General features: G+C 56.2%; 3 protein-coding genes across 5 annotated transcripts in view; 1 reads left to right on the forward strand and 2 right to left on the reverse strand.

The window, feature by feature from the left end:
• Window positions 1–7,281, forward strand: part of DNAJC11 (DnaJ heat shock protein family (Hsp40) member C11) — a 76,365-nt gene extending 69,084 nt beyond the window's left edge. Inside the window, exons 11-16 of the mRNA XM_045898809.3 lie at window positions 2,532–2,687; window positions 3,764–3,833; window positions 4,279–4,336; window positions 4,455–4,597; window positions 5,249–5,378; window positions 5,782–7,281. Coding sequence (XP_045754765.1) covers window positions 2,532–2,687; window positions 3,764–3,833; window positions 4,279–4,336; window positions 4,455–4,597; window positions 5,249–5,378; window positions 5,782–5,807 — 583 coding nt within the window. The 3' untranslated portion in view covers window positions 5,808–7,281. The remainder of the gene's footprint in view (window positions 1–2,531; window positions 2,688–3,763; window positions 3,834–4,278; window positions 4,337–4,454; window positions 4,598–5,248; window positions 5,379–5,781) is intronic.
• Window positions 7,282–7,415: 134 nt separating this feature from the next.
• On the reverse strand, window positions 7,416–14,734 carry THAP3 (THAP domain containing 3). Its single transcript, XM_045898810.3, has 5 exons — window positions 14,582–14,734; window positions 11,815–12,007; window positions 9,184–9,246; window positions 8,756–8,854; window positions 7,416–8,510 (listed from the first exon to the last, which is right to left on the reverse strand). The coding sequence occupies exons 1-5, from the start codon at window positions 14,653–14,655 to the stop codon at window positions 8,043–8,045; spliced, it is 897 nt and encodes a 298-aa protein (XP_045754766.1). The 5' UTR covers window positions 14,656–14,734; the 3' UTR covers window positions 7,416–8,042.
• PHF13 (PHD finger protein 13) lies at window positions 9,607–23,434 on the reverse strand. 3 transcript variants are annotated; one of them, XR_010411132.1, is made up of 6 exons: window positions 23,295–23,434; window positions 20,625–20,726; window positions 18,847–19,381; window positions 18,197–18,429; window positions 11,815–12,007; window positions 9,607–11,137 (listed from the first exon to the last, which is right to left on the reverse strand). XR_010411132.1 is itself a non-coding variant. In XM_045898811.3 (4 exons), exons 1-4 carry the CDS (start codon window positions 23,331–23,333, stop codon window positions 18,203–18,205), a joined length of 903 nt encoding a protein of 300 aa, XP_045754767.1. In that variant the 5' UTR covers window positions 23,334–23,434; the 3' UTR covers window positions 15,793–18,202. The 3 variants fall into 3 exon arrangements, 1 of the variants encoding a protein (XP_045754767.1); XR_010411133.1 differs by having other exon boundaries at window positions 9,607–11,155; XM_045898811.3 differs by lacking the exons at window positions 9,607–11,137; window positions 11,815–12,007 and having other exon boundaries at window positions 15,793–18,429.
• Between the last annotated feature and the right edge of the window lie 3,813 nt (window positions 23,435–27,247).

Consider the following 27,247-nt stretch of genomic DNA (forward strand, 5'->3'; position numbering starts at 1 on the left):
ACTGGTCTGTTTTCACTCCCTATATTTTTGCCTTTTTCAAAATGTCATATAATTGGAATCATACAGTGTGAAGCCTTTTGTGCTTCTTTCATGAGCATAATGCATTTGAAATATGTCCTTATGGCTGCGTACATCAGTAGTGTGTCCCTTTTTCTTGTTACTTGGCATTACATTGTGTTGATCCACCACAGTTTATCTGCTTATCGGTTTACAGACATTTCAGTTATTTCCAGTTTTTAGCAATTACAAATAAAGCCAGTAGACATTCACATACAGGCTTGGTGTGAACATAAGTTTTCATTTCTCTTGGGTAAATACCTAGGGGCAGGCATGCTGAGCCGAATGGGAGGTGTGTGCTCTCCTTGATAAGAAAGTACTTTGCCCCCAGCAGCCTGAGAGAGCCCCGTGGCTCCTCACCCTCACCAGCCCTTGCTACGGTCGTCTTTGTTCGCTCGGGCTGCTCCAGCAGGCATGTGAGTGGGTCCCACTGTGGTTTCGATTTGCGTCTACCTGATGTCCCAGATGGTGAACATCTTTCCATGTGCTTACTCACCACCCGTATCTTTTTTTGTTAGTAAAGCCTTCCTTGAAATCTTTTGTCCATTTTATTATTGGGTTGTTTGGTTTCTTACGTTTTGAGTGTTCTTTGTCAATTCTGGAGTTGCTTTTCTTCTGAAGGCCATTGTCCCTGAATACAGAATTCAGGGTTAACAGATTTGTGCTTTCAGTGCTCTCAAGATGTTATTCTACCAGCTTCTGGCCGCCAGTCTTTCTGATGACACATCAGTGGTCATTTGATTCATCATCCCCCTGAGTAGGATGTCTTTTTTTTTTTTTTTTTTAAGATTTTATTTATTTGACAGAGACACAGCGAGAGAGGGAACACAAGCAGGGGGAGTGGGAGAGGGAGAAGCAGGCTCCCCGCTGAGCAGGGAGAGCCTGATTCAGGGCTCGATCCCAGGACCCTGGGACCATGACCTGAGCAAAAGGCGGACGCCCAACGACTGAGCCACCCAGGCACCCCGATGTCTTTTTTTTTTTTAATCCCTACATACTTAACTTTTTGTTTTGCTTTGGTTTTGGGTTTGTTTTTGTTTTTTTTTTAACTTTTTTTTCCCAGCGGTTTGTGCCTACAATGTACCTACATGTGGGTTTTGTTGTATTTATGCTGCGTGGGGTTTGCTAAACTCCTTGCATCTGTAAATTTATGTCCCACATCAAATTTGGAACTTTTAGGCCGTTCTTCAAATCTTAATTCCTGGCCCATTCTCTCCTCTCTGGTGCCCTAATTACCTCTAAACCTCTTGATGTAGTTCCAGCGGTTTCTGAGGCTCTGCCCATTTGCCTTCAATATTTTTCTCTTTGTTCTTCATAGTGGATAATTTCTTTTGATTTGTCTACAAGTTCACGGACTGCTCTCACCTCCAGTCTGCTGTTAAAGCCCATGCAGTGCATACTGTCTTTGGGCATAAAGTAGTGCTCTAAAATCCTTACCTGCTCGTTCCCGTATCTGGGTCATCTGGGGTCGGTCTTGGTTCATTACCTTTTTCGCTTGTTATATACCTAGGTACAGAGTCGTTTGTATTGTACCTTGGGTATTGTGAGTAGTACAGTGTAGAGAGTCTATATTCTGTTACGATTCCCAAAGAAGTGTTGATTTTTCCTTTTCAAAGGTAATTAACTTGGCAGAAGTCAGACTGTGAGCTGGGACTCAGTGTGTGGCAACAGCTAAAACAGCACAATTACTTCACCTGTAGCCAAGGCCACTGATAGACCGGGATCGGCTGGGGATTTGTGCCACATTTATACAAAGAACTTGGGGCTCTGATTTCCCTTGTTGGGGGACCCCCACTTCCCAGCTGCTATGGTTGCCTCAGACTCTAAGCTCTGGGTCTTCAATCTCCTAGGACTGCAGATTTCTTTCCAGTGTTAACCATCCACACGGTAGCAGCTAAGACTTGCCCTTGGGCTCAAAGCTGTCAAAAAAACAGGAAACCAGTGCCTTTGCATGCTCTAGACTCTCAGCCCTCCTGTGTACCCGCTGGCCTGCATTGCTCTCCAGTCCCCGCGAGTCTTTGTTGCTTGTGGTCTTCGTTGACAGTGGTTACCTGTGGGATGGCTGGTCCAACAGGAGCCACTCAGCCATTACTAGAAGCAGAACCTCCTTGATCTGCCAACTTTGGAAGTCTTCACCCACTTTTTTCGATGAGATAAATTGAGGGCGGAGAGGTCTCTGTCTCCAGGACCCCAGGAGGTGCCCGCTCCTGTCTTCTAAGACCACCTTCACTCTGGACAAGTGATAGTCACTGCTTTGCCCGTGAGGTTAGCTGGTAGGGGACCTTTCTTCTGTCACGGACATCAAGTCTAGCAGCTAAACTTTGGAATAGGGACCAAAAGGTGTGTAGATTATAACACCAGCTGTACCTGGCGTTCTGTGTATCTGAGCGTTCTCGTCCTGTGGCTGAGACCTCCGTTACCCTTCCCTGGAAACCTGACTCATCTTGGGTGTTCTGTTTCGTTTTTGTTTTCAGGCTAAACAGGGCCAGTCAAACTTACTTCTTCCCTATTCACTTGACGGACCAGCTTCTTCCCAGCGCCGTGTTCTATGCCACCGTGGGGCCGCTCGTGGTCTACTTTGCTCTTCACCGTCTGGTCATCAAACCATACCTCAGGGCTCAAAAAGAGAAGTGAGTTCCTAACATGTCACGGGGACATCAGTAAACAACTCTGTGCCTCAGTTTTCCTGTGTTTTATATGGATATGATAATTATAGAACCTACTCAGAGGGTCACTAGGAAAATTAATTCGTACATGTGAAGCCTCAGCATGGCGTTCGGCCCGTAGTGGGTGCTCGGTCGGTGCTGACTGGGCTCATTAGCGGCCCTGCTGCTGGGCCCCCTTCACTCATCCCTCCTACTTCCAGAAAGGGTTAGAGCTAGTTTACAAAATTGTGCAGACTCTACACTGTGACCACAGGAAATAGAAAGGCCCCCGTCCTCATTCTAACCATTTCTTTTCCTGGCACTGAGTTCCACAGGAGTGGGTTTGAGTTCTTAGACACAGGCGTGCATTAACCACAGTCCTGGAAATTACAGAAACATTCATTTATTTTGCAGTTTCTTGTAGACAACACACTGGGGGATAGCATTCCATCTGAGAGGTGGTTGAGATTCATTACTTACAACAGTCTGATGTAACAAGTCGCTGAGCTCAGAGAATCTCCTCTTTGGGGCCCCTCCAGCGTTTGAATCCCTGGAGTTCAGGGCCCTGCTTCCCCAGGAGGCTTGAGGCCTAGAAAGAAGAGTGTGTGGGGTCAAGGCTTCTGACGGGACAGGGCTGCGCTGCCCGGAGTCCCAGTGCTTTGCTACGTAAGAAAAAGGTATATTTTGTACCTAAAACAGTAAACATTGTCCCCACCTCAAGTGTTCTATGATAGTCCCAGAAGGTGGCCTCCCCTGTGGTCCTCAGCTCTCCAACCCCTCACTGCTGAGATTCCTCTCAGGTGGGGGCTGCTTCCCACGGCAGCGGGCCTCCTATGTGCTTCAGTGAGGAGGTAGGGGAGAGCCATCTAGGGACAAAAGAAAGGGCAGCCGCAGAGGCCCGAAACGAACAGATTTGCTGGAGATGGGCTTGGAAAGATTTGCTAAAGCTCCAGAGCTAGGAATGCAGGGAGAGCTCACACTGTTCGCTGGGCGCAGGTCCAGCGACGCGCTCTGTTGTCTCAGTCCGCGCTAACATGTGGCTTGTGTTTTTCTCGCTTTAGGGAGTTGGAAAAGCAAAGGGAAAGCACAGCCACCGACATTCTGCAGAAGAAACAAGAGGCAGAAGCGGCTGTAAGTGCTGCGCAGGCGCATCCCCGAAGTCCTTCTGCTCTGGGTGACTCCGGCTGCACGCCTCTCACCGGGGCTCGGGGATCACGGTGCCCTCTGCACGTGGGCCTCAGGGGCCAGCAGCTTCACTGGTCATTTCACTCTTTCTAATCCCTGCGGGATACAATACCGGGACCTCCAGGCCCGGTCCTGAAGATGAGATGCAGTTACCCTCGAAATGCATAACAAGGTGTTTCTAAGAACCGGAGGGCCCTGTCTGTCCTCTTTTTCTTCCCTTTGAGTGAACTGTTGTTAGGTGACAGAACAGAAATATCTGGCATAAATGCAGGGGTACCACTGGGTTCTTTGTGAACAGAGGGGTGAAAATGTGGCCATGCTTATGCTACAGCTGAACCCAGAGGCAGAGCCCAGGAGGGACCCTGACAGTGGCCCTCCTTGTTCTTTGCAGGTTCGGTTGATGCAGGAATCTGTCCGAAGAATTATTGAGGCGGAAGAGTCCAGAATGGGTGAGAAGGCCTGGCCTCTCTCGGGGCGGGGTGGGCGCTGGGGGTCTCAAAGGGGCACGGCGCTCCTGCGGCCCGGCTGTGAGAGACCCACCTCTGCTCAGACTGCGTCCATCCTCAGGGCTCATCATCGTCAACGCCTGGTACGGGAAGTTCGTCAACGACAAGAGCAGGAAGAGCGAGAAGGTGAAGGTGATTGATGTGACCGTGCCCCTGCAGTGCCTGGTGAAGGACTCGAAGCTCATCCTCACGGAGGCCTCCAAGGTACGGGGCCTGCCCGCGGGGTTCAGACACGAAAGGCCTGTGTGGAGGGGGGCGGCCTGGCACCTTGGCATGGCCATTTCGTTGTGGTGGAACCGTTCGTGTCGCTGGCACTGGCTTGGCCTGCTGCCCAGCACCCGAATTATAGTCACACTGGAGCTGTTCACGTCACCCGTCCCCGCAGCAAGGATTTCCTGAGCACCTACTGTGTGCCAGGTAGGGCAGCGAACAAAACATGCATCCTGTCTTCACGGAGCTTACGTTCTCCTCATTCCTTGCCTTGTTCTAGAAAGAGTGTGAGTCTGTAGCACGTTGGAAGCTCATGCTGGAGCGCAGGGGTGGGGACGGTAAAGGCAAACTAAAATGCAGATCAGCTCAGGCCAAACACCTCGCTCTCTCAGGAGTCCTGGCGGGGCTTCTGTGAAGACAGGGGTCTCGAACGTGGGAGAAGGGGTCTGTATTGCGAGGGAAGCCTAGGGCTAAACAGGCAACTTTCTGACAATCTCAGCTCCGCGGTGTGCATCTTCCGTGGACGGCTCCTGAGGGAAGGTCAAGGCCCTTCCACGCTGATCCTCAGGTGGCGGCAGACAGCAGTGGTGCTGGGCTTGAAACAACGGTCTCGGGTCCCGTGGAGTGAGACTGTGTTTGTTACAGGCGGGGCTGCCCGGCTTCTACGACCCGTGCGTAGGTGAGGAGAAGAACCTGAAAGTGCTTTACCAGTTCCGAGGCGTCCTGCACCAGGTGATGGCGCTGGACAACGAGGCGCTTAGGATACCAAAGCAGTGTGAGTAGCTGCCCCTTTGCAGTCGCCTGCCCTGTGCACGGACCAGGGGGAGGCCCTCAACCACTGATGGGGACCGGGGACACCAGAGTGTGGAGTGACAGCCAGCTTCGCCGTGTTACCCGCCTGGGAGCGAGTGACTTGCTCAGAGCCCGTGATGGGATGCCCTGAGGAGGGGTGGCGGCCGCCCTTCCCCGGTGGGACTCCAGTGAGCTCTTTGCTTGGAAACTGCAGCTTGGGTGGCTGGGCCGGAAGCACACCCAGCTGCTTCTGTGTGTTCCAGAACCATTTGAATCTCCGCAGCTTGTATTCTGCCTCTGGTCAGGTGGTGGCTGAACCCCTTCGGTGGAAGAGGGCATGGAAACAGTTGCCTTTTGATACATTCAGTTTGTCTTGTCTTTCACAGCTCACAGGATCGATACAGATGGATAAACTGCTTGAGAAACCAGATTTACAAGAGGCTGCAAAAAATCCTTTCCTAGGAGTCTCCAAATTCAGAAGCAGGGAAAAAACCCAGACATCAGATGTGTTTATTTTATATTATTCCTAAAGAAGGTGGTACCGTATCAATTATGTGGAGGGACACACAGACACCCCGCTTTCATGGGTGTTGTAAGTAGGACTGAGGCAGCCCCACCTGGACCAGAACCGTGGCACGGCCTGTGGCTGTTTCCCAAGGATCATGTCCCTGGAGGGAAGGGCCCTGGGCACTGGTCATTTCACTCTAGGCTCCCGAGCCCCGCGTGCCGACTGCAGCCACCCAGTAGCGCTCGGTCTTGAGGTATTTATGGAACATCCTGCCCTCACACGTAGGACTGTGAACTACTTTTCCTAAAATCCACACTGAGCATGGAAAACAAAATGGAAAGGAAGGAAGTTGTTCTCGTGAGCAGAGGTCTCCAGAACAAGTGAGCGTCTGTTAGTCAACTTCCCAAAAACCACTTTTTCCTGCTGAAATATTATTCAGTGAAGCTGGAGAGGATTGTGTGGGTTTATAAATCTGCTTTTTATCTGAGAACGAATGGTTTTGGAAATTAATGTCTTCCTCCCCCCCCCCCTCCCCCCCCCGAACTTCTGGAATCATTCCACTGGCACGTGGCTTGGGACAGAGTGGTATAATCCCCCGGTCCCAGGGCCCAGCCCTGTCACCGGTCACTTCCTCCCAGGGGCCACCTGTGTCCTTGTGGCAGAAGGCAGATGCGAGCTAAGCCATGTCCCTCGCAGCCTGCCCCCATGGCTCAGCCTGACCTGCCTCTGCCGCCCCCCCACCCCCCGACACTGGAGCTCAGGAACGGAGGGAGGCTTGGAGGAGAGGGCAAGCATGGGCCGGGGACTGAAAGGACCCTGGCTCCGGGTCCTGCCAAATGCCCCCCATGCTGGGAGAGCAAGGCCAGCCGGAGCCTCGCTTGCTTTCTCGTGCGCGGCCAGCAGGTGGCGCAGCTGCTCCCACGCCTCCTCCCGCCCCACTCCCTCCTCGGGGGGGACTGGTGGCGCCTCCCAAGCCCCTCTTCCTTCACTTGCCTCTTCTGTGGATGCAGAACATTTTCGAAGCCGGGAGGCCCTGGCTGGTGGTGGGTCTGACAGCGCCCCACCCCCCAGCCCCGCAGCTACTGCTAAAATCAGGCTCTGCGGTGGTACCAGAGTAATTGCTGATACCCCCTTACTCCAGTTTTCAAAAACAGTTCAGGTCGTAAATTCTGGAATATTTATCTCCATTTGATAAAGTTTTTCTCTGAGCTGCAGCTCTGAATGTAAATCGTGCAATAAGGTGGCGTGAACTCTGACTTTGGACGCGGCCCTTCGTCCCTCCACGGCAGGTGGCTCTTTGGGCCCCGATTCTCTTCATTTTGTCTGAAACGGACTGTACAGAAGGCGCTCTCTTACCACAATAAACCTTTCCTGAAAACTGGGGATAGTGTTTCAGTGCATCTGTATGTGCGTTTTCAGGGGTGAGCAAAATACCTAAGTGATAAGAGCCCCCCTTCTCACACCCTCATTCCATCCTCTGGCCGTCACTGTCGAAGCCCCGTTTTTAACCATGAGGCTGAACTGGAAGCCGTGGTTCAGTTTTCCACATTAGACCTCTGCCTGAGGAACAGGAGTCCAGAGTCAGGAGATGACTTAGGCTAGGATCCTTGTTTTCCTGGAGGTCGTGTGGTGTCATTTGGTTTGGTTTGGTTTGGTCTGAGTGTTCCCAGATCCAAAAAAATCACCTCTCAAGTTTTTCAGAAACCTTCGGACACATCTTACCAAGGGCTGCATAAAACGGAGCTGAAGCCCAGAGGCGCAGACGCCTAGTTCCCGGGGAACAGAATCCTCACCGACTGCATCTTCTGCTTTACGCCTTTTGTCATAAAAGTGAAAACCCCCCTCCGATTTCCTTGGGTTAGCGAAAGCAGGTACTAATGCAGGTCTTTTGTAAAAGCAAATGGTGTAACAAACTCCGAGAAACACGGGACCCCTGTCCGAGTTTATAAATAAAGGAGGAAAACCTGCAGCGTAGGAAGACACTTTATTCTGTCCATCACTCACGCCAGGCCCCGGGAGGCCCGCCTCAGAACAGAGGCCAGTCTCAGCCACCGCGCCGTCACCCCCTCTCGTGTCCTTCCCTGGGCCCCGCCGCCCCTCGGGAAACGCACTCCACCCCCCTCGGCTCAGGACGCCTCCTCACGCTGTGGTGCTGAAGACCCCCGCCCAGCTTTCGTTGGAAGGACAGTTGGGCCCCGGCCCCTCCGGGAGGACCGAGTCTGTCCTGCCCACCGTCCCGCTCCTGTCCCGGGCCGGCGCGGCTACACCTCCCCTGAGGTGGCTGGGGGTGGGCCTGGCCTGCCTCACTGTCGCTTCAGCGGCCACGGCCCGAGCCCCAGAGGCGCTGACAGGGAAGCCTGGCCGCCCGGCTCGGCTCGGCGCTCGCGGCTGCCCCGCTCGGTGGGCGCGGAGGCGGCCGGACATCCTCTGCATCACCAGCCTCTGGGCCTTCAGGCGCTTTCGGAGCTTTTCGTTCTCCTTCAGGGTCAGGAAGAGTTTTGTTTTTAGGGCATCTAGGTCCAGGAGGGCGTAGCTGTGGTCGGACGGCTGTGTGGGGCTGGCCGGCGGACCGGGGGCCGGGGTTCCCTGCGGTCTCTGCGGCAAGCCCTGAGGACAGAGGCGCGTGAAGGCGGAGGCGAGCCCGGGCCCAGCAGGGCTGCCACCGCGGGACGGCGACAGGCGGGGGCCGCGGAGGCCGGCGCAGACTCCGCACAGGGCTCCTGAGGTCCGGGCCGCGGGCCGGGGCGCTCGTGGCCTGGGCACCAGTTTGCCTCACTCTGCTCGAAGCAAATCCCCGTGTGCAGAGACCGGCCAACCACCTGCTGCCTTCGGCCCCAGGCCCCGGGCCTTACCTGCTCCGTGGCGCCGCCAGTGCTCGGGGGCAGCGCTTCGAGGGCACTGGCAGTCCTTCTCCCCGGGCCGCACTCTGCCGGCCCCGCCTCGGGCACGACCTGGGGACAGCAGGGCAGAAGTGGGCAGCCCACCGGGAACCCTTCCCGCTCTCCGCTCTCCCGGCGGGGGCCGCGGCCAGGCACCGGCAGAAACCAACAGGCTCCCCAGGCCCGGGCCTGGGATCAGACCTCAGGAAGCGGGCCGAGCCAGCCCCCCAGGCAACTTGGGCTGCCCGCTATCGAACAGGGAGGAAAGCACAGAATCCGAACCCTGGTTTGTGAGGAGAGCATGACCAAGCCGTGCAGGCCGGGGCTCGGGGGGGCACGTGCCCCCCCCGGCGTCTGCGCCGAGGCCTCGGTCCTGACTCGGGGCGTGCCAGAGCACTCACCTCCTCCTTGTAGGAGTCCACGTGTGCACCCCCGCCGGCCGGGTCTGCGTTCTGCCTCACCAGCTGCAAGACACACAGCACTGTCCACAGGCTCCCCGGGGGTGCAGGTCACCCCCAGAACCGGCACCACCCACTGGCTCACTCTCCCTGAAGCTGTCCCCAAATCTTAGGTCAGAGGCCCGGGAACAGGCCCCGTGAAGCCAGGGACCTGATTCCTTCGTGTCCCCCAGGGCCTGACACTCCAGGCCCATAGGAGGTGACTCAAATTCGACTCAAGGCGCGGCAGCCACCTAGGCGAGAACCTCTGACTCAGGGCCTGCTGCCAGTGCCCGGGCATCCCCGGAGCCGAGCCCCCAGCCACGGGGCCGGAAGCAGCGGCCCCTACCCCTAGCTCTTGGCGCCGGGCACCGACAGCCCCCCAAGCTGTTAAACTAAGCTCACTTCACATCTCACCACAAATGCATGAGAAGTGCTCGAGCTCCACTCGCAACAGGCACTGACGGAGGAGGGGGCTGGTCAGAGGGCAGCGTCAGGCCATCAGGACGATGAGGTTCCAGACCCCGCCGCCCTGCCCCGTGCCCGTGGTTGACAGCACGTACCGTACACTCGGAAGTGGGTCAAGAGGCTAGATCTCACGTTACGTGCTCTGACCGCAATAAAAATCAAATACGTATCACCTGAAAACAAAAGGCCTTCCACGTCGGCGACAACGAAACCTCCTCGGCGTCGGGAGTAAAGCTGTGAAACAAACCCCTGCCCTCAGGGAGCCGACCAGAGAGAGAAGCTGAGTCAGAGCAAACGCACGTGTGCCACCCCCCACCCCCCCGGAGCCACAAGGAGCCGGCCCGACGGGAAGCCAGGCGAGCGGGGGGACAATGGACAGCGGTCGGGGGGCCCTCCTCCAGGGGACGGGAACATGGACTTGGACAGGAGGCCACGAGCCCGCAGACGGGCACAAAGTTCGGACGGAGGGCAGGCGCCCCGACGCAGGGCCTGCTGGGCACATGCGCTCAGGCTTCCTCACCCCTGTAACCGCCTCCCCTCTCACTGCCAGTACCATCGGCCCCCACGGGTACCGGCTGGCCTTGGGTGCCCAGGGTGACGCCCGCACTCTGCGACTCAGTACACCTCTGGGACTTGGGAAATTCAAGATAATCCCCCTCAGGGCCTCCACGTCCAGCAGTCCGGGAGCTCTCCCCCGAGCCGCCCCACAGGAGCCACGGCCACTCCAATGGCCCGCTGGGAAATCAAACTCCAGATGCACAGGGCCAAACTCAGAGAATCAGGGCACCCCGTCCCCCGGGGGCTCAGCGGGCTCGGCCCTTGCCGGCCGCCACCCTCTCAGCCCACCGGGCCTGCAAAGGCCACCCGCCCTCGCGACCACACCCCCCTTCAGCTCAGGCCAACCCGACGGCACACGCGACACCAGGGGCTCCAGCCGGAGGGCGCCTTCTCCCCTCCCCCGACAAACCGTGGCCCCTGCCACCCTCCAACCAGCCAGAGCTGACGCTGTCGGCGAGCGGGCCCCAACCCCTGCCAGCTCCAAGTCTGGGCCCCGCGGCCCCCCGGCCTCCCTCCGGCTCTCCCCCTGCAGCAGCCTTCCCTGCGCGGCCCAGAGCTCTCAGCCGGCGCGCCACCTGCTGCGTGGGAGCGGCATGGTGTCCGGCTTCCTGACCACAGCTCCCGGCCCCCGCTGCCTACTCGGAAGAAAAAGACAAGGTCTGAATGCAAGACAGCCACCACCGGCCACTCGGAAGGTCTTCACCGTGCAGCCTCAAGCCACGGGACGCCCAGCAAACGAAATGCATGTAGGCGCCTGGAGGGCTCAGTCAGTGAGGCGTCTCCTTCGGCTCAGGTCACGATGCCAGGGTCCTGGGATCGAGTCCCGCGTCGGGCTCCCGGCTCAGCGGGGAGCCTGCCTCTCCCTCTGCCTGACGCTCCCTCTGCCTGTGCTCTAATAAATAAATAAAATCTTTAAAAAAAAAATGAAATGCATAGAGGACCAAGCTTTTGGTGCACTTGCCAGTCAGCTGCTTCAGCAGCTTCTGGTTGCAGGGCGTGATTTGGGGGGGCGGGGCGGGGGGAAGAGGGAGAGAGAAAGAGAGAGAATCCTCCATCAGGCTCCACACTCAGCACAGAGCCTGACCCGGGGCTCGATCCCACGACTCTGAGATCATGACCTGAGCCGAAACCAAGAGCCAGACACTTAACCAATGAACTGAACCACCCAGGTGCCCCATGCGTGATCTATTTTTAAAGGGGCTTTATTTTTTTAATTTTTTAAAATATTTTATTTATTTATTTGACAAAGAGAGCACAAGCAGGGGAGTGGCAGGCAGAGGGAAAAGCAGACTTCCCGCTGAGCAGGGAGCCCGACGCAGGGCTCGATCCCAGGGCCCCGGGATCATGACCTGAGCCGTTTAAGGACTGAGCCACCCAGGCGCCCCTAAAGGGGCTTTAAATTGCAAATGACCTACAGCAAAGGTCATGGCCAGCAGGGCAGCTGGGCTCTGAACCCCGGGGGGCTGCCCTCACCGCACTTCTCAGCCTGCAAACACCACGCCCGCCCCAGCTGCTGGCTGCACCCCTGCAGGCTGGAGCTGAAGACATTAGAGGTGGTGCCGTGTTCACCTGCGCGGCATCCTGAAAGGCGAACACCGTGGGCACGGCATTCTGCTTCAGGTTTTTGCGGTTTCCAAAGGCGCTGAAGCACTCGGGTCGGAAGTGCTCGGAGCAGATGACCGTGTGCTGCTTGGGCTTGAAGTTGCCCCGGCCGATGTTCAGCACCCATTCCTTCAGCAGCTCTGGGCGGCTGAACGGGAACCTAGGAGGCAAGGGAGACATGAAGGAATTTGCGAGGCTCAGGTTGGCACGGCAGAGTTGTGTGGAATTTTGAAAACACCACATGGCATTTTACTGGACACCTTGGAAAATTCAGTGACCTCGCTCTGTTAAACCACATCCAATTTCTGGAAGCTTCTGTCATGCCTGTTTACAGCATTCTCAGTAGGCAATGTGGGGCCACAAACGTGGCCAGGAAACCTTCCGAAGGTACACTTGCAGGGCAAGCCTGTTAGTGCCTTGGGGAGTCCGCCGTGTGCAGGCCCTGCCCCTGGCTCTGGGAAGTAGGAACGAATAAGTCTCACCCTCATAGAGCCTACATTCTAGAACAGGAAAACAGACAGTAAACCGAACAGACATAGACTGCGTCGCAATCAAGTAGGAAGTGGTCAAGAAGGCCTCCTGAGAGGTGACATCTGAGCAGAAGCCGCAGGAAGGACAGCGAGCCATGTGCGTATCAGAAGGAAGAGCAAGTGCCAAGGCACTGTGACGGGGCCCCCAGCATGTCGGGGTCGTGGTCAGAGGCGGGTTTGGCTGAGAGGGTGGGAGCAAGAGCAGGGGTGAGGACCTCAGGAGGCAGCCTCGGGCAGGTGGGCAGTCCCTGGAAGCTCTGGGCCGAGGGTGACAGAGGAGGGTGGGCAGCTGGTGGCTGCGACCCGGGTGTCAGCGGAGGGGTCATGAGCAGGCAGACCGGGGATGCATTTCGAAAGCTGGTGCAATAAGGTTTGCTTGTGAGCCGCAAAATAAAGAGAAGGAAGGAGTTTCGTGTATTAAGATGGGAGGGGAGGTACTGTCGGAGGGGCAGGCCTGGGGGATCAGAATTTAGGTTCTGTTTGTTAAATCTGAAGTGCCTTTTACATGACCAAGTGCTGAAGTGCAGCAGCAAGGGACACGTGTCAGGAGACGTCAGCGTGGGGACCGTCCCTGTGTAAAGGGTGGTGAAGCCTGGGGGAAACTGGAGCCCTGGGGAGTGAGTGTGGATGGGGAGGACACAAGGCGATGGCCCCCCCCAAAGGGCTCCAAGGCTAGCGCTGGAAAGGAGGAGGATCCGGCAAAGGAGTCCGAGAAGGGACACTGTGACAGAGGAAGAGGTCAAAGGGGGGCCCCAGAAGCCAAGTGGGAGAGAGTCACAAGAGGTCAGTGGTCGGCCGTGCCAAATGCTGCAGAGAAGCTGCTTTGGGTGAGGATGGACCAGCACTGAGCCGGGCCACCGGGGACTTGGCAGAGCTCCTCTGCAGGAGTGGCGGGGGCCAGAGTCCGACTGGAATGAATTCCAGAGGTAGCCAGAGGCAATTCCACTCCTGGGATGTGCCCAACGGAAGCGAAGAGAGACACATGCACAGGAAGACTCGTCCCAGCAAAACTGTCCCCAGTCCTGTGCTTGTGATGGCCAAGATACGGGGGCCCCCAAATGCCCTTTAACTGTAGAACAAGTCAGTTCTGGTATATTCACTCAGCGGAGCACCTCGAGAGATGGGGAGGAAGGACGCCCAGGTGACTCACAGCCGTGAGTAGAAGACACAAGGGAAGCACCATGGTGCTGGACTCCGCGTGCCAAGTTCAACACAGGCCAAAGCGCCCCACTCTCCGGCCGCCCTTGGGGATGAGAGGGGACAAGGGGCTGGGAGGGGGTGCAGCGGGGGGCTCCCTAGGGGCTGGTGATGTTCGGATTCGCAGCAGTCACACAAGTGTTCGCTTTGCGGAATGGGCTGGGCTGTGGACTTGTAATTTGTGTGCTTTTCTGTAGGTCTTATTCCTTCCATGAAGACCTTCACTTTGCGAAGGAAGATGGTGATGGGAGGGCAGTGGAGACAGAGAGTGCAGCTGGCCCCGGGGGTCGTGCTCTAAGGGGCAGAGGCTGGAACCTGAGCTCTCCGGGGCAGGGGCCCAGTACCCATCAGGGCCGACTCTGGGAGCCCTGGGAGCGTGACGACAGACTCCAAAACCTCCCGCCAATCGGCGCGGCCGGCCCCACTCTCCCGACACCCTGGACCGTTCTCGCTCCTCCACCCCCCCCTTGCTTCCCGACAGGAGGCCAGGCCGGGGACAAGCCGAGTGGCCAGCGCACGGCAGGCACACCGACGGGCGCCACCGTCGCTCGTTCGTTCGGAAACGCATCAGCCAGTAGGTACCGAGCACCTGCTACGCTCCAGGCTGCATCTGTGAACAAGATCAAGTCCGGGGGTGGGGGGCGAAACCCCCAGGACTGCAGCGAGTGCTAGGCGCTGCGGGGCGCGGCGCACCCGGCCTCCTCCACACGCCACCGCCCCGAGCGACCGCGGGAAGGCCGTGCTCAGCCTCTCCGACAGGCTCCCCACGCGCCCAAGCCGGCCAGGCGGCGCCCGGCCGCCGGCCACCCCGCCTGTCCCCGCGCCGCCGGCCCGTCCGCGAAGGGGCCAGCCGCACGCCCTGGGGCCTCCCCCGCGGCCGGGCAGCGGCCCTGGCGTCCCCGCCCCGCGCGCCAGGCCTCGGGCTCCGGCGGGGGCCGCGGCCGCTCGGCCGGGCCAGGCGGGTCGGCAGCCGGGCACCCGCGCCCCACGGCGCCCCCGCCCCTCACCGGTGGAAGGTGAGCTGCTTCCTGCGGCTGCTGTAGCGGTTGCAGCACTGCCGGGCCGCGCACGACTTCGGCATCTCTAGACGCCAGGCCCAGCTGCCCCTAACAAAGATGGCGGCGGCGAGCCTGCGGGGCGGGGCCCGGCGGGGGGCGGGGCCCGAGGACCTGAGCTGGACCGCGGGCGGGGCGGGGCCAGGGAGCGGGGCCGGCGAGCGGGGCGGGGCCTGCGGGCCGGGCGGGGGGCGGGGCCCGAGGACCTGAGCTGGACCGCGGGCGGGGCGGGGCGGGGCCGGCGAGCGGGGCGGGGCCTGCGGGGCCTGCGGGCCGGGCGGGGGGCGGGGCCCGAGGACCTGAGCTGGACTGCGGGCGGGGCGGGGCCAGGGAGCGGGGCCGGCGAGCGGGGCGGGGCCTGCGGGGCCTGCGGGCCGGGCGGGGGCCGCCGGAAGGCGGAGGCGCGCCCGCCTCCTTTCTGCTCCCGGGTCACCTCCTCGCGCGCTCCCTGTGACCTGCATCACCCGAGTCCGGTGGGCTCCGGGGTACCACGACAAGGGGTGCTCCCAGAGTCAGCCCCGGCCCGACAGCCCCAACAGCGCCGCCGGTGCGAGCCCCACCCCTTCGCGAAAGCCCGGGGCCCTCACCTCCTCGCTTTGACGAGCCAAGGCACACCCACCAACAGCCTCGGACACCTGGAAACCAGAGCAGGGCTCACCGCCCAACCCGGCCAGGATTTCCAAGATTCTAAGAGGTGTTGGTGCGTAGATTCTGGCTGCTCAAAAGGAGGTACTAGTTGACTACTAGTGGGTCCCAGATTAGAGACGGGCAGACACAGCTGAGTGAGAGGAAGAGGACAGGCGATGGGGACCCCCAAGTGTAAAGGGGCAGAATGAGCACCCCTGGGAGACCGCAAATCTGCTTGCAGAACCTCGGAGGAGGCTGCAGCTTTTAACAAAGCAGGTAACCACTCACTGGGGCTTAAGCTAATCCACAGCATGATGAAACTGCGAAAGCTATTCATGTCTATTCATACTGTGGTTTGATCCTGGAGAATTTACTAGAAAAGTGTATGAAAGGTTGTGGGCACGCTTCATCCTGCTAAACCAAACTCAGACTTTACCTCCCCAAGTCTCTATGTCATCATGGTTTGGGAGAGGGGATGAAGGGAGCAGAAACACCACTGTCCTCCCCCAGAGAAAACAAACACCTGAAGCTAGGCATGAACCTCAAAGTAGCAATATATTTATTTACAAAATATACAGTTTCACAGAAACAGCTTCGCTTTATACACATAAACTTTATAATCACACAGAACCATGTAAACGATGTTAAGTGTCTGGCCTGGCCAATGCCAATGGGAGAGGCTTACTCTTGGGGTGACATCGTTCCCTCCCCTCACTTTATTAGCCACCAACCAGGAGCCCCTAGATGGGCCATGCCTAATTTGCATAAAGCTGATTGCAGCTGCCCAGCTCAAGCAAACACAAAAACCAAGGTGTCCTGACTTCCTAGGACACCACCCACAGGGATGGAGATCTGTTAAAGGAACAAAAAGGAAAGGAAGGAAACAGATCGAAAGGACTACTGAGTACCTTCCAGAGGTGTCACCAGGCATCCAACCTTCTAAAAGCAATACAGCAATCGCCAGGCCTGGCAGTTCCGCTCTAAAATCACACATATTCTTAAATGCACTTTTAAAACTTCGTGGAGTTTTTTTAAAAAAGAAAAACACTTTGGAACTTTGGCTATTCTCATGGTGAAGACACTGGACAGGCAATGTCATGGGGCAGATCTTTGGCAAATTCCTCTCCAACTTTTCCTGGACGTTTGCCCTCATCAGAGCCAGACAGCTGTCTGAGGAGAAGGTGGTTTCTAAGCCCGCTTCTTACTGTTTTTCTCTACAGCAGAACTTCTCCCTTGGGGATCTTCACGATAAACTGGGTTTCAGAAACTATTTCTCTCTATTTCTGTGTTAATATAACCAACAGAATTAAAAACAAAACACAACAAAAAGCAGCTGGCTGGTGAAGCATGAACGATACTAGCGCAGAACATGGGCTCCGATCAGCCAATTCGAGTTCAAGCCCCCTTTGTGCCCCGGGGAGCCCAGCACGAAGGTGCCACATGAAGACCCCAGCAGAGAGACCGGGGGTCCACCCTGCTGTAAATAAATAGGACCAACTTGGGCATTCTTCCCTTTTCATGCTTCACGAGAAACAATGTGTATGAAAACACACCCATCTACTTACCAAAAAAAAAAAAGTTTTTGAGAAAAGTATTTGAACTGCTAAAGAGCACTGTCAACTCTGGAGAAAGTGGGAGCCTTCCTGTCCCTGCAGGCCCCAGAGCCACCGGCGGCAGCCCAGGGTACACGGCCCTCGGACAGAGCCCTGTGCGAGCTACAGGCACAAACTCCTGGGCTTCTCCAGGCCGGGCTGGCACCGGAGGCTCCCCGGTCCAGGGTCCCAGTTCAGGTCGAAGGAAGTCTGCACAGTTCAGTGGTATATTCCTGGAGGCCAATGTTACCATACCGCTCACTCGCCAATTTCAAAACAAAACAAAACAACAAAAAACAAAAAAGGCGTCAAATCCTAACCTTGCCCCAGGAAACCAGCAGGCCAGCCTGTCTGAGGGCATCCTAAGAATCAACCACAGGAGAGGCCTTCCCTTCGAGTTTTCTCTACCTCACGAAGTAGAGGAACGCCGTTCCCGTGACTGCCTAAGGTTTACGTTGCTACTGGAACAAGGTGAGGGAAAGAGAGGAGGACAGAATCCAAGTGCCCTCTCGCTTGAAAACAGCTCGCCTGGGCACCCCTAAGACCTCATACACCAACTGGAAAGGGCACCCCGGCAGAAATCTGCCAATACTTTTGGCTATATCGTGCAAAAAAGACAGGTTTTTTACATCGTGCAAAACAGGAAACTGAGTTATGAACACGGGCCACCTCAACCCCCCCAACCAACCCCTTTTCCGCCAAGAAGTGGCCACACACTGTCCCTTTTAAACAAACAGAAGGAAACCGAGGGATCACTAGCTAGCCACCGCCGCAGGGCTCCGCTCAGAGTGAGACCAGAGGACTCTAGCTGGCAGCCTGCAGGGACAAACAGACAGCAGCTAAGGCAGGGAGAGGGCAGGCCACGAAGGTAGGGGCAGCTCGATGGTTGCTGTACAGACACTTACGGTCAAAGACTTACACTTGGGAAAAAGCTTACACGTATGGCTGTTCATTAACAGGCCTGGGAAACTGAACATCTCCTCTCCCAAGACAGCGGAAGCAGGAAAACAGCTAGCGCTGGTTCCAGCCGGCGGAGTTTGTTAACAATGATAGCAAGAATTCATAACTACCACGTACCCTCACTTTCAGCTGAACCGAACCCACTGTACTTGGGTGGTGAGCCCCCCTCCACTGCAGAGAACACAGCTCTAGCAGCAGCTTTGGCCAACAAGGATTTTATTCAGTCACTGGCAGATACAGGTCCTACCCCGGACAGCCCGCCCTTTTGCTTAGGCACCTGAATGGCAGGGGTCTGCCCGCACCAGAGCTGAGAGTTCTGTGCTCAACTAAGAGGAGCCAAAAGGCCCCTCGTCCCTTCTGATTCCTCGCCCATGCTCTCCTCGCTCACCAACAGTCAGTCCAGAAACAGTTTCCGCGAGCCCATTCGGGAACGGTTGGAGCGGCGGATGTCAAACTTGGAGTCCCGGCACTTTTGGCAGACAAACACTTCCGGAACATTGGACTTCCGTATTTTCGCACAGGACAGGTGAATCCAGGTATGGCACTCGTTGCACTCTATCATAGGGCGGCCAGCAAACGGCTTCATGCAGAAGCAGGTGACGAGGTCCCAGGAGTCGTCATCTGAAGGGAGAGACACGTGTGTGAAGAAGAGAGCAAACACTGCCTGCACTCCCTCCCCCAGCGAGGTCCCTCCCCCAGCCCCCGGGGGCGCGGGGGGCAGAGCAGCTGAGCTGCAGTGAAGCCTGATCCTCAACACACACCCACTGAAGGGCAGGGCAGTGGAGTAAATGCGTGACCAAGGACACTGAAATGTGTGGCACCAGGAATTAACCGTGAGATGTTTACTGAGAAGCTGTATGTATTTTTCTATTTTGAGGCCTGTCCTGGAATCTCAGCTGTTTCTAGCTGCAATCACCCCCTTCCCAAACATCTCAGTGTCCACCTTCCGATACCGTTCTCTCTAGGGGTGGTGGGCACACTCTGCTGTCACCCTCCAGGGAAGGGACCGCTCTTCGGACCCCCTCAGGGGCCACTCACCCGAGTCCACCATTATGTCCTCATCATTGCCAGTGCTGTCCTCGTCCCGGAACACCACCTGCTTTCCCTGCCGGACAATAGTCCGTTTGCCTTCAGTTTTTATTTCTTTGACCTGATCAGGTGACACCGTGACACAAGATCCACTGGAAGGAGTATCGGAGTCCCAGCCCGAGCAGGGGTCGCCGGGAGCCTGGGGGATATCCTGCAGGGTGGGACTCGTGGGGGTCTCCACGTAGGGGTCAGCGGCTTCCAGCTTCAACAGGCTCCCCATGTACCCCTCCTTCACGGGCACGTCGCTGTCCCTTCGCTTCCTCTTCTTCTTCTTCTTCAGCTTGTCGGTCTTCTTTCTGTCCAGCAGGAAGTTACTGGGCTTGGCTCGCTGCAGGAGGGTGGGCTGCAGGTGGCCAAAGCAGCGGTCGGAGACCGGCAGGGGCACGGCCGACGCAATGTCAGTGAAGCCCGTGTCCCAGCCGTCGCTGTCAATGGTGCCAGCTGTGCTGTTGGCAGGGCTGGGGCTGCTCCTCAGAGGGAGCTCCTGAAAGGACAGAAGCACAGGTAGCCGGGGCCGAGTGGTGTGACTAGTCCCCGGCAACAAGGGCTGGCCCCAAGCAGAGCTTCCCAGGCTCCGCACCCCCACCCTCCAGCCAGGTCAGGACTACAGACGAGGGCTATCAGAACCGTGACCTTCTCGGCTCTCGTAAGCAGTGCTCTTTAGGAATGGTGTCATGAGTACTTTACTATGACCTTCCAGATAGAATGTGAACCCACCAGGAGGAAAACCTTCCCTTGCTGAGCCCTCAGCCCCTGTCCCAGAGCCAGGAACTCATTTGATGCCCAGTAAATATCTAGAAAGATGCCAACAACACCCTCTCATACCCCCTTATCTTTCCCGGATTGTAAAATCTCCCTTCCATTTGTGGCCCCAAGGGTTGCATTTTTTTTTTTTTTAATTAAATGAATTTAAATTAGTTTTGAGAATTTCCTGACACTCTTTCTAAAAACTGGAGATACCCCCAAATATTACAAAATCAAACTAGGTAATTACTGCCCCAAAGCAGTGAGCTAATCCCTACGGCTCCTTCAGACCATTCAAGCATTTTATTTGCAAATAGTGGCAACATTCTGCGTGGCACAAAGAGTGCATTTATCCACGTACACAGCAAACAGAAACGATAAGCCAATGCTGGGGTTTGGTCTCCCAGAAATACCATATTCCTTTCTTTTTAGCCCTGTACAAGTTTGAGCACCGTGACAATAGTGGTCCTCAGTCCTACCCTTTAGCAAGAAAAAAAAAAATCCTTTAAAATTCAGGATTTTGGCCCCAAGTCCCTGAAGATTCTGTAATATGGTGCGCACAGCAACCGGGGAGCTGCTCACCAGGAAGGACAGTGTGGACCAGGCCCAACCATCCGGTTGAACCCCAGGCCTGGGCCCCAGCATCCGCATCTGTAAAATGGGGATCAACAACAGCACCCCTCTCATATATTGTAAGGGCCAAGAACACTGCCCAGCCACTGTAGGCACTCAATAAGCCCTGGAGATTCAGAGCAGATGGACATCAAACGTGTTATCTGCAAACCAACAAACACTCCAAGTTTATTAAATCATTTCTAGACAAGCCTGCGTTTTCTATCAGACTTTTAGGAACCACCTCCCAGGCTGGGCTAACTTTTTAAGAAAGGTTTCTACCTGACAGCCATCTGGCATCCCCCAGCAGCCCCCTCCCAAACCCCCACCCGGCCAATGGTTTCACTGCCAGCAGAAGCACTGAAGATTACCTCCTTTGGATAAGGAATGTAGCCGGCATAGGCCAAGACAAAGGTGCAGAATTTGTTGAAATCCTCCACAGTCCTGCGCCTCTTGTAACTGGGGGAGCACTCCTGTTAGCAGGCGAGAAAAGGGGTGTATTTGAGAGTAGGCACTTGTAGGTGGAATCCAGAAACAAAACTAAGCCAGCTGGAGCTTTTATTGTCAACCACTCGAAAATATACTGCTACATTTACAAACACTCTAAGAAACAAGATAAGGTAGGTTTGGGTCAAGAACTAACACTGCGCTCAGAAGGCTCAGGGAGGGGGATTGTGATGTTATGCCAAGCACACTGGGAAACTGGGCAGGAGATAAAAACGTAGAAAAGTCTACTTCTTAGTGCTCCCGTGGCATTTTCCAACATTATCTATCACGCTCTGGAGGCCTATCAGGAGCTCTAATAACTACTTTTTTGCTACAGATTTTCCATTTTGAAAATAAAGTCCAGCTGCAGCTGTAATCAAAGTATTTTAAGTGATTTCAGAAGTCAACTGCTCCTGATCCTACAAAGCTCGCTCAGGCCTGAACCCTCCCCAGCCAGGGCTGTGTGGCCCCCTCCTCCTAGCACTCCCCACTTCTCCCTCCCCTGCTGCAACACCCAACATCCAGGGGGCCAGAACCCGAATGTTCTCGGACTCAGAAAATAAACCAGAAATGCTCGGGCTGGGGGGGCGCCTGGGTGGCTCAGCCGTTAAGCGTCTGCCTCCGGCTCAGGTCATGATCCCAGGGTCCTGGGATCGAGCCCCACATCTGGCTCCCTGCGCTGCGGGAAGCCTGCTTCTCCCTCTCCCACTCCCCCTGCTTGTGTTCCCTCTCTCCCTGCGTCTCTCTGTCAAATAAATAAATAAAATCTTAAAAAAAAAAAAAAATGCTCGGGCTGGGTTTACTTGCACCTTGAAGATGAAATACGAGAGGGTTTTGGCTTGTGTGTCCTGTCTCCATTCAATCTAGAAATGCCCTCAACAAGAAGGGTTTTTCTCCTGAGGAACAGCAGCTCCGGGAGAAAGAACCCTTATTTACTACTAAGCAAAACAACTCTGCTTTATTTCGGCTTATTCGACTAGCGTTGTTTACTGAAGTCTCCTTTAAGCACTTTAGTACCCACCCCAACCTCATCCTTACGTGCTCCGCTACCATTTCCAGGGCCCAGGGTCCCACCACCCTGCAAGGACGAACGCGGGACAGGAAATTGGGGGGTGGGTTCCTGGACCCAACCCAGCCCCTCCCCAGGACCGAGGGCCAAGAAAGCGGCCCGGTGGCCGGCGTGCTGCCCGCAGGTTTCCTTCCAAAGGGCTCCACTTCTTATTTTCTCAACTCGGTTCTAGCAGACCACCTCCGCCCCCCACCCCCGGCCAGTCGGACCCCGAGGGGCGCGCAGGTTGGCGGAGCACCCGCCTCGGAGCGGTCCCCGGCATTTCCTGCGTCGGAGAGACCCTGCCCCCACCCCCGGGAAGAACTGACCGCCCGCGCTCCGGCCGCAGCCCTCGGCCCTCAAACTCTCGGGGAGAACTTTTATTTAGGCGGGGAACACGCACAAGTGGGTCAGGGGCCTGGACGTGGAGCGGGAGGCGGCGGCGCCCTCGGGCCCGGGGCGGAGGGACCCGCGCCACCCCCGCCCCGCCCGCCCCGCCCGCCTCGCCGCCTCGCCGCCTTTAGGAAAAGCAGATGGCGGTGCGGCCCCCTCCCCGCCCTCCGCGGAAGCCGCCCCCCGCCGACACTCGGCCCCGGAAGGTGCGGGGCCCACCCCGCGGGGGAGGGGGCGCGGAAAGCCGGGCAGGATTCGGGGTCCGGGGCCGGGGGGCCCCGCGAACCCCTGAGGCGGCAGCGCAGCGGGCGAACGCGCCCGGCGCCGCCTCCCCCACCCGCCCGCGGCCGGACCCGCACCCCAGCCCCGCGGGCCTCCGGGGGGAGAAGGGACCGAGGCGGGGGCGCCGGAGGGGCCGCCCGGGAGAACCGAGGGCCGATCCCCGGAAGGAGGGGGAGCCGGGGCGGGGCGAGAGAGCCCGCGGCCGGGGGGCGGGGGCCCCGGAGGGGGAGGAGAGAGTGCCGAGGGTGGGGGGCTCGACTCGGGTGTTTACGGGGGTGGGGACCGGCAGGACTAGGCCCCCGGCGCCGGAGGGGGCGGGGGCCGCGCGGGAGTCAGGGGGCGGGGCGCGGGCTACCGGGCCCGGGGATTAAGGGAGAAGGCGGGGGCGCGCGGAGCGGAGTCCCCGTCCGAGGGGGACCGCGAGCCCCTCCGGGAGGGGGGAGGGGCTCCTAAGAGAAGCGGGAACGCGAGGCGGCGGCGGCTGGGACCGAGCCCCCGGGGGCCGGGAAGGAGTAAGCCAAGCCGGCGGGGAGAGGCCGGGGGCCCAGACAGGTCCCGGGGCTACGCGAGGCCGGGGAAGGGTGGGCGCGGCGGCCCGAGGGAAGAGGCGCCGGGAGGACGCGGACACCCGCGGCAGGGACGCCGAGGCGAGGGCCGGCAGGGAGAACGGGGCGCGGGCCCGAGTGGGGGGCGGGGCTGGGCGCCCAAGGGGGCGACGAGGGAAGGCTGGGGGAGGGGAGGGCGGCGGTCGGCCGGCGGGGGTCCGGCTGCCGGGAGCGCAGGACGGGAGTGGGGGTGGGTCGGGGGCGGTCGGGACGCAGCCCTCACTCACCTCCGGGTGGAAGGCGGCGGCGCAAGAGTCGGAGTCCATGTTCAGGGTGGGGGGCGGCGGCTACGGGAGTGCAGGGGCCCGGGATGCGGGCGCCGGGCCACCGAGCCGCTCAGGGCTGGGGGCGCCGGCGGCCGCGCAGAGCGAGGGCGGACCCGGGAGGGGTCGCCCCGGCTGGAGGTGACGAGGGGGCTCGGCGCGTTGCGTCCCGGGCTCAGTGCTCCCGGGCCGGCGGTTCCACGGCCGAGCAGAGTTGGCGATGCAGCTCCTCCGGCCGGCGCGGTGGGAGAGGCGGGAGAGTCTCTGCGGGGGGCGGCGGCGGCGGCGGCGAGCGGGAACCCGACCCGCTCCCCGACCTGACGCCCAGTTCGGCTCGTGTCTCGGGAGGGAGGGCGGGAGAGCCGCGAGGGCTGTCGGGAAATGTAGTCTGTGGGCGACGGGAAGCCGAAGGCGCGGGGGCGGGCGCGGAGCATTGTGGGAGTAGTAGTCCCAGCTCCGCCTCTGAGGCGCACAAAGGCCGCCTCGCGGACTCCAGCCCCCATAGGGCTCCGCGGCTGCAGCCCGGTTTGTGGGGGCGGTGTCTCCGGGACCTGAGGCTGCCGGAGCGGGGGAGGTGCGGAGGCTCGCGCTGGCTCTGCGGTGGGGGAGGGGCGGCGCGGGTGGTAGCGCCGCGGCCTCGGCGGGGGCGGGGGCGAGGGCGAGGGGCGGGGGTCGCCCCGGCGGGTGGGGGCGGGGCTGACGGCCTCGGTCGAGGAGGGCGGCGGCAGCGGCTGCCGTCTCCTTTTGGGCTTGGGGGTTCGTGCCCCTTTGTGGGGCCGTGGTCCCCGCGGCGGGGGCGACGGGCGCTGACGTCGCGGCCGCCGCCTGGGCTCGGACCCGGCGGGGCGAACTTGTTTTCGCGGCCGGGGTGTTCTGGCCGGCTCCTGTCCCGGGGGTCCTGGGACGGCGGGACTGAGGATCTATCTCCTGGTGTCTGTAGGATCCACTTTGGGGTGTCGAGTGACTGCGTTTTTAAAAACTCTGTGGCAGGGTTATCAGTGTTTTGGAAGGTGTTAGTCTTAAATTCGCTTTTTTCCTCTCTCTCCTTCCTCTCTGCTTGATCTTGGGACTACCCCTGTCTTCTCTAATTGAATTATCTTCCGAACGTAGTCCTCACAGCATTACACCAGTGGGGTGAGGGGAAAACGTGGTTGAGAGACCTGGTATTGACAATGATTTTACTGGTGCTTGATTGAGTTTGCGGTGTTTAAATGCTGGGCCGCAGAGTGTTTTACAACTTTATATGTTGAAGATCGATTGACTCTGAACACTTAGTTGAAAATTATCTGCTCTGATAAAATTACCATTGGAGGCCTGACATTTTTGAACATTTTTGATAACCATTTGAAAGGAAAAAAATCTATAAATGTTCAATAACGTTTGGTAGCTTCGAAGGCGAACTGCGTTAAAGAGGAGGGACGTAAAATTTTAAATTCGAATCAGGAAACTGACTTCTGGACCCAGTAAATCAGAAAAGATGATTGGAAGAACCTCTAGGAGATTATTTCTAAGGGAGTGAATGCCTCGCTGGTTGCCTGTTGCTGTTTAGATTAAGATAATTCTGAAGGAAACTACTGGTTAAGAGACTGGGTTTATCTCAGAAATACTTCTCTGAGCCTCAGCTTCCTAAACTATAAAGGTTTTATCGTAGTTCCTTTCTCCATAAATGGTAGTTTACTATTGTTGTTGTTATCTTTTAATGTTATTTCAGCAATGCCTTACCGGATTGGAGGACTCCCCAGCGTGGATAACAAATTGAGGTGCTCTAGAAAGTTAGAAAGATTAGTAAGAATGTAGTTATTTTAATTGGGTTACCAAAAACAGACATTGGACTTGGCCTGCGGAAACATCACCAACAGCTTCATAGAGAGTTGTCACATTCAGGTGATTTAGCTAGATTTAGAATGTTACCTGATCACTGTGGCCAGAGCAAATGCCCTGAGGTCAGCCAGCATTGCCCAGGGCCAGATTACCAGGAGCAACTTGTTTTGCCTGAGTAAGAAAGGGCCACCATGAAGGATATTATCATATTGTCAGTTTAAAGGTGTAAATGCCAAAAAGAATATTGACTGGAGGTGAAGTACAAATAAGAGGGAATTTTTGTAACTGATAATTGTTGGCAATGGTGTAATTTTCACGTAGGAAATATTAAATCCCCTTCCCATTAAGACAGTGAAATAAAGAATTTGTTCATAATAATAATGGACTTGAAGACAAAACCCTAGAATTCAGGGATCTATATTGAATGGAACCACTCAGTCACACTGAGGAAAGAACATTCCAGACCTGGGTTGTGTCATGTAACAGTGATAACTTTTGCTCAGAATAGGTATTCAATATTTATATACATATATATATATATTTTTTTTTTTTAAGATTTTATTTATTTATATGACAGAAAGAGAACAAGCAGGGGGAGCTGCAGGCAGAGGGAGAGGGAGAGGGAGACGCAGGTTCCCCACTGAGCAGAGAGCCCCATGTGGAGCTCAATGCCAGGACCCTGGGATCATGACCTGAGCCACCCAGGCGTCCCGCAATAGGTATTTCTTGAGTAAGTGATTCATAAATAGTAGTTCTTAGTACACAGATGTGACCAATACTACCTGATGTAGTCTGCTTGTTTCCCTGCCTGCCACTCCAATATTTTCATGGAGGACCTTCTTGGCCTCCGTCCTTTGATTCCCCTTAGAAATTTAGCCCTTTGGAGGAGATTTAGACATTATATCTACCATCCCATCCCTAGACTCAGGGAAGGACTAGAATACCAATAACTGACCCAGATTCAATAGCATAATATGTACACGTGGGGAAATGTAGTTGGTTTATCTAGTCTATTTCTCAGGTGTCCTCCACTACACCTGGGCTCCAGGGGGCAAATTTGGAATTCAAGGATTAATGCAAGAGCATTAGCCACAGTAGCCAGATTCTTGGGAGTCTGTGATTCCTTGTTTTCTGCCTAAAAAAAAAAAAAAAAAAAATATATATATATATATATATATATTATAATCTGATGATTATAGTTATTTGGAAAAGAAGAAAAAAACCAATGTTAGACAGGTTGTGACAAGTTTTAAAATACTAAGAATACCAGTTTCCCAGTAAGTAACTGGAGAATGTAGTTATTTTAATTGGGTTACCAAATACAGTTTCACCTTTCTAAATCTCACCAGCTACACTACATTCATTTGGGGAACATTCAGGAAAGCTTTCTGCCTCCCATTATAACTCAGTGCTTGAGTGCGGGCATGAACATAACCAAAGGTTTGTCTTTCCCAGAAATGCTTGTTGGTGGTTCAGCTTTTTGTTCAGCTTTAATACTATGGAATTCCTGTGGATTGTTCCCAGCTGCAATTTTCTGACTTTCCCACTTCCATCTCCAGGAGAAGAAAAAAACGTGATAATTCCCCCAAATTGTCTTGTTTCAACTTTTAGTACCTTGACCACTGTATGAATATATATATATATATGAATAGTTTTAAGTCATTAATAAATAATTTTTAAACCATGTATTGTCAGCTCTTTATATAGCAAGAAAAATAACTTATACACAGAGATCAAATGAACTTGCTGTGTTATGGCTCATACCGGTAAACCATAAACATTAATAGCTAACACTATGCCAGATAGTGTTGAAATGTTTTGATCTACCGTATTATTTACATATATAATGCACTTAATAAATAGGGAATACTGTAGCGTTCCTTAAAAGTTTACATAGAGTAAGTTTTATTACAAGCCACACTTTAGGTGATCCAGAAGCAGAAAAGAATCAGGGTGTATGATAGGAAAAAAGGCGCAATCTCTTTTTTGATGGTATAAATGCTAAAGTATGTGTTCCTAAATGTTCGCAAAGGGGGGCGGGAAGGAGGATAACAGTGGCTTTTGTAAAATGATCTCAGTGACCTCTTGTCCTGTCT

Source organism: Mirounga angustirostris, unplaced genomic scaffold (assembly GCF_029215605.1).
Source record: "Mirounga angustirostris isolate CCGP_5_RB_7025 unplaced genomic scaffold, mMirAng1.0.hap1 SCAF_4, whole genome shotgun sequence".
NCBI lineage: Eukaryota > Metazoa > Chordata > Mammalia > Carnivora > Phocidae > Mirounga > Mirounga angustirostris.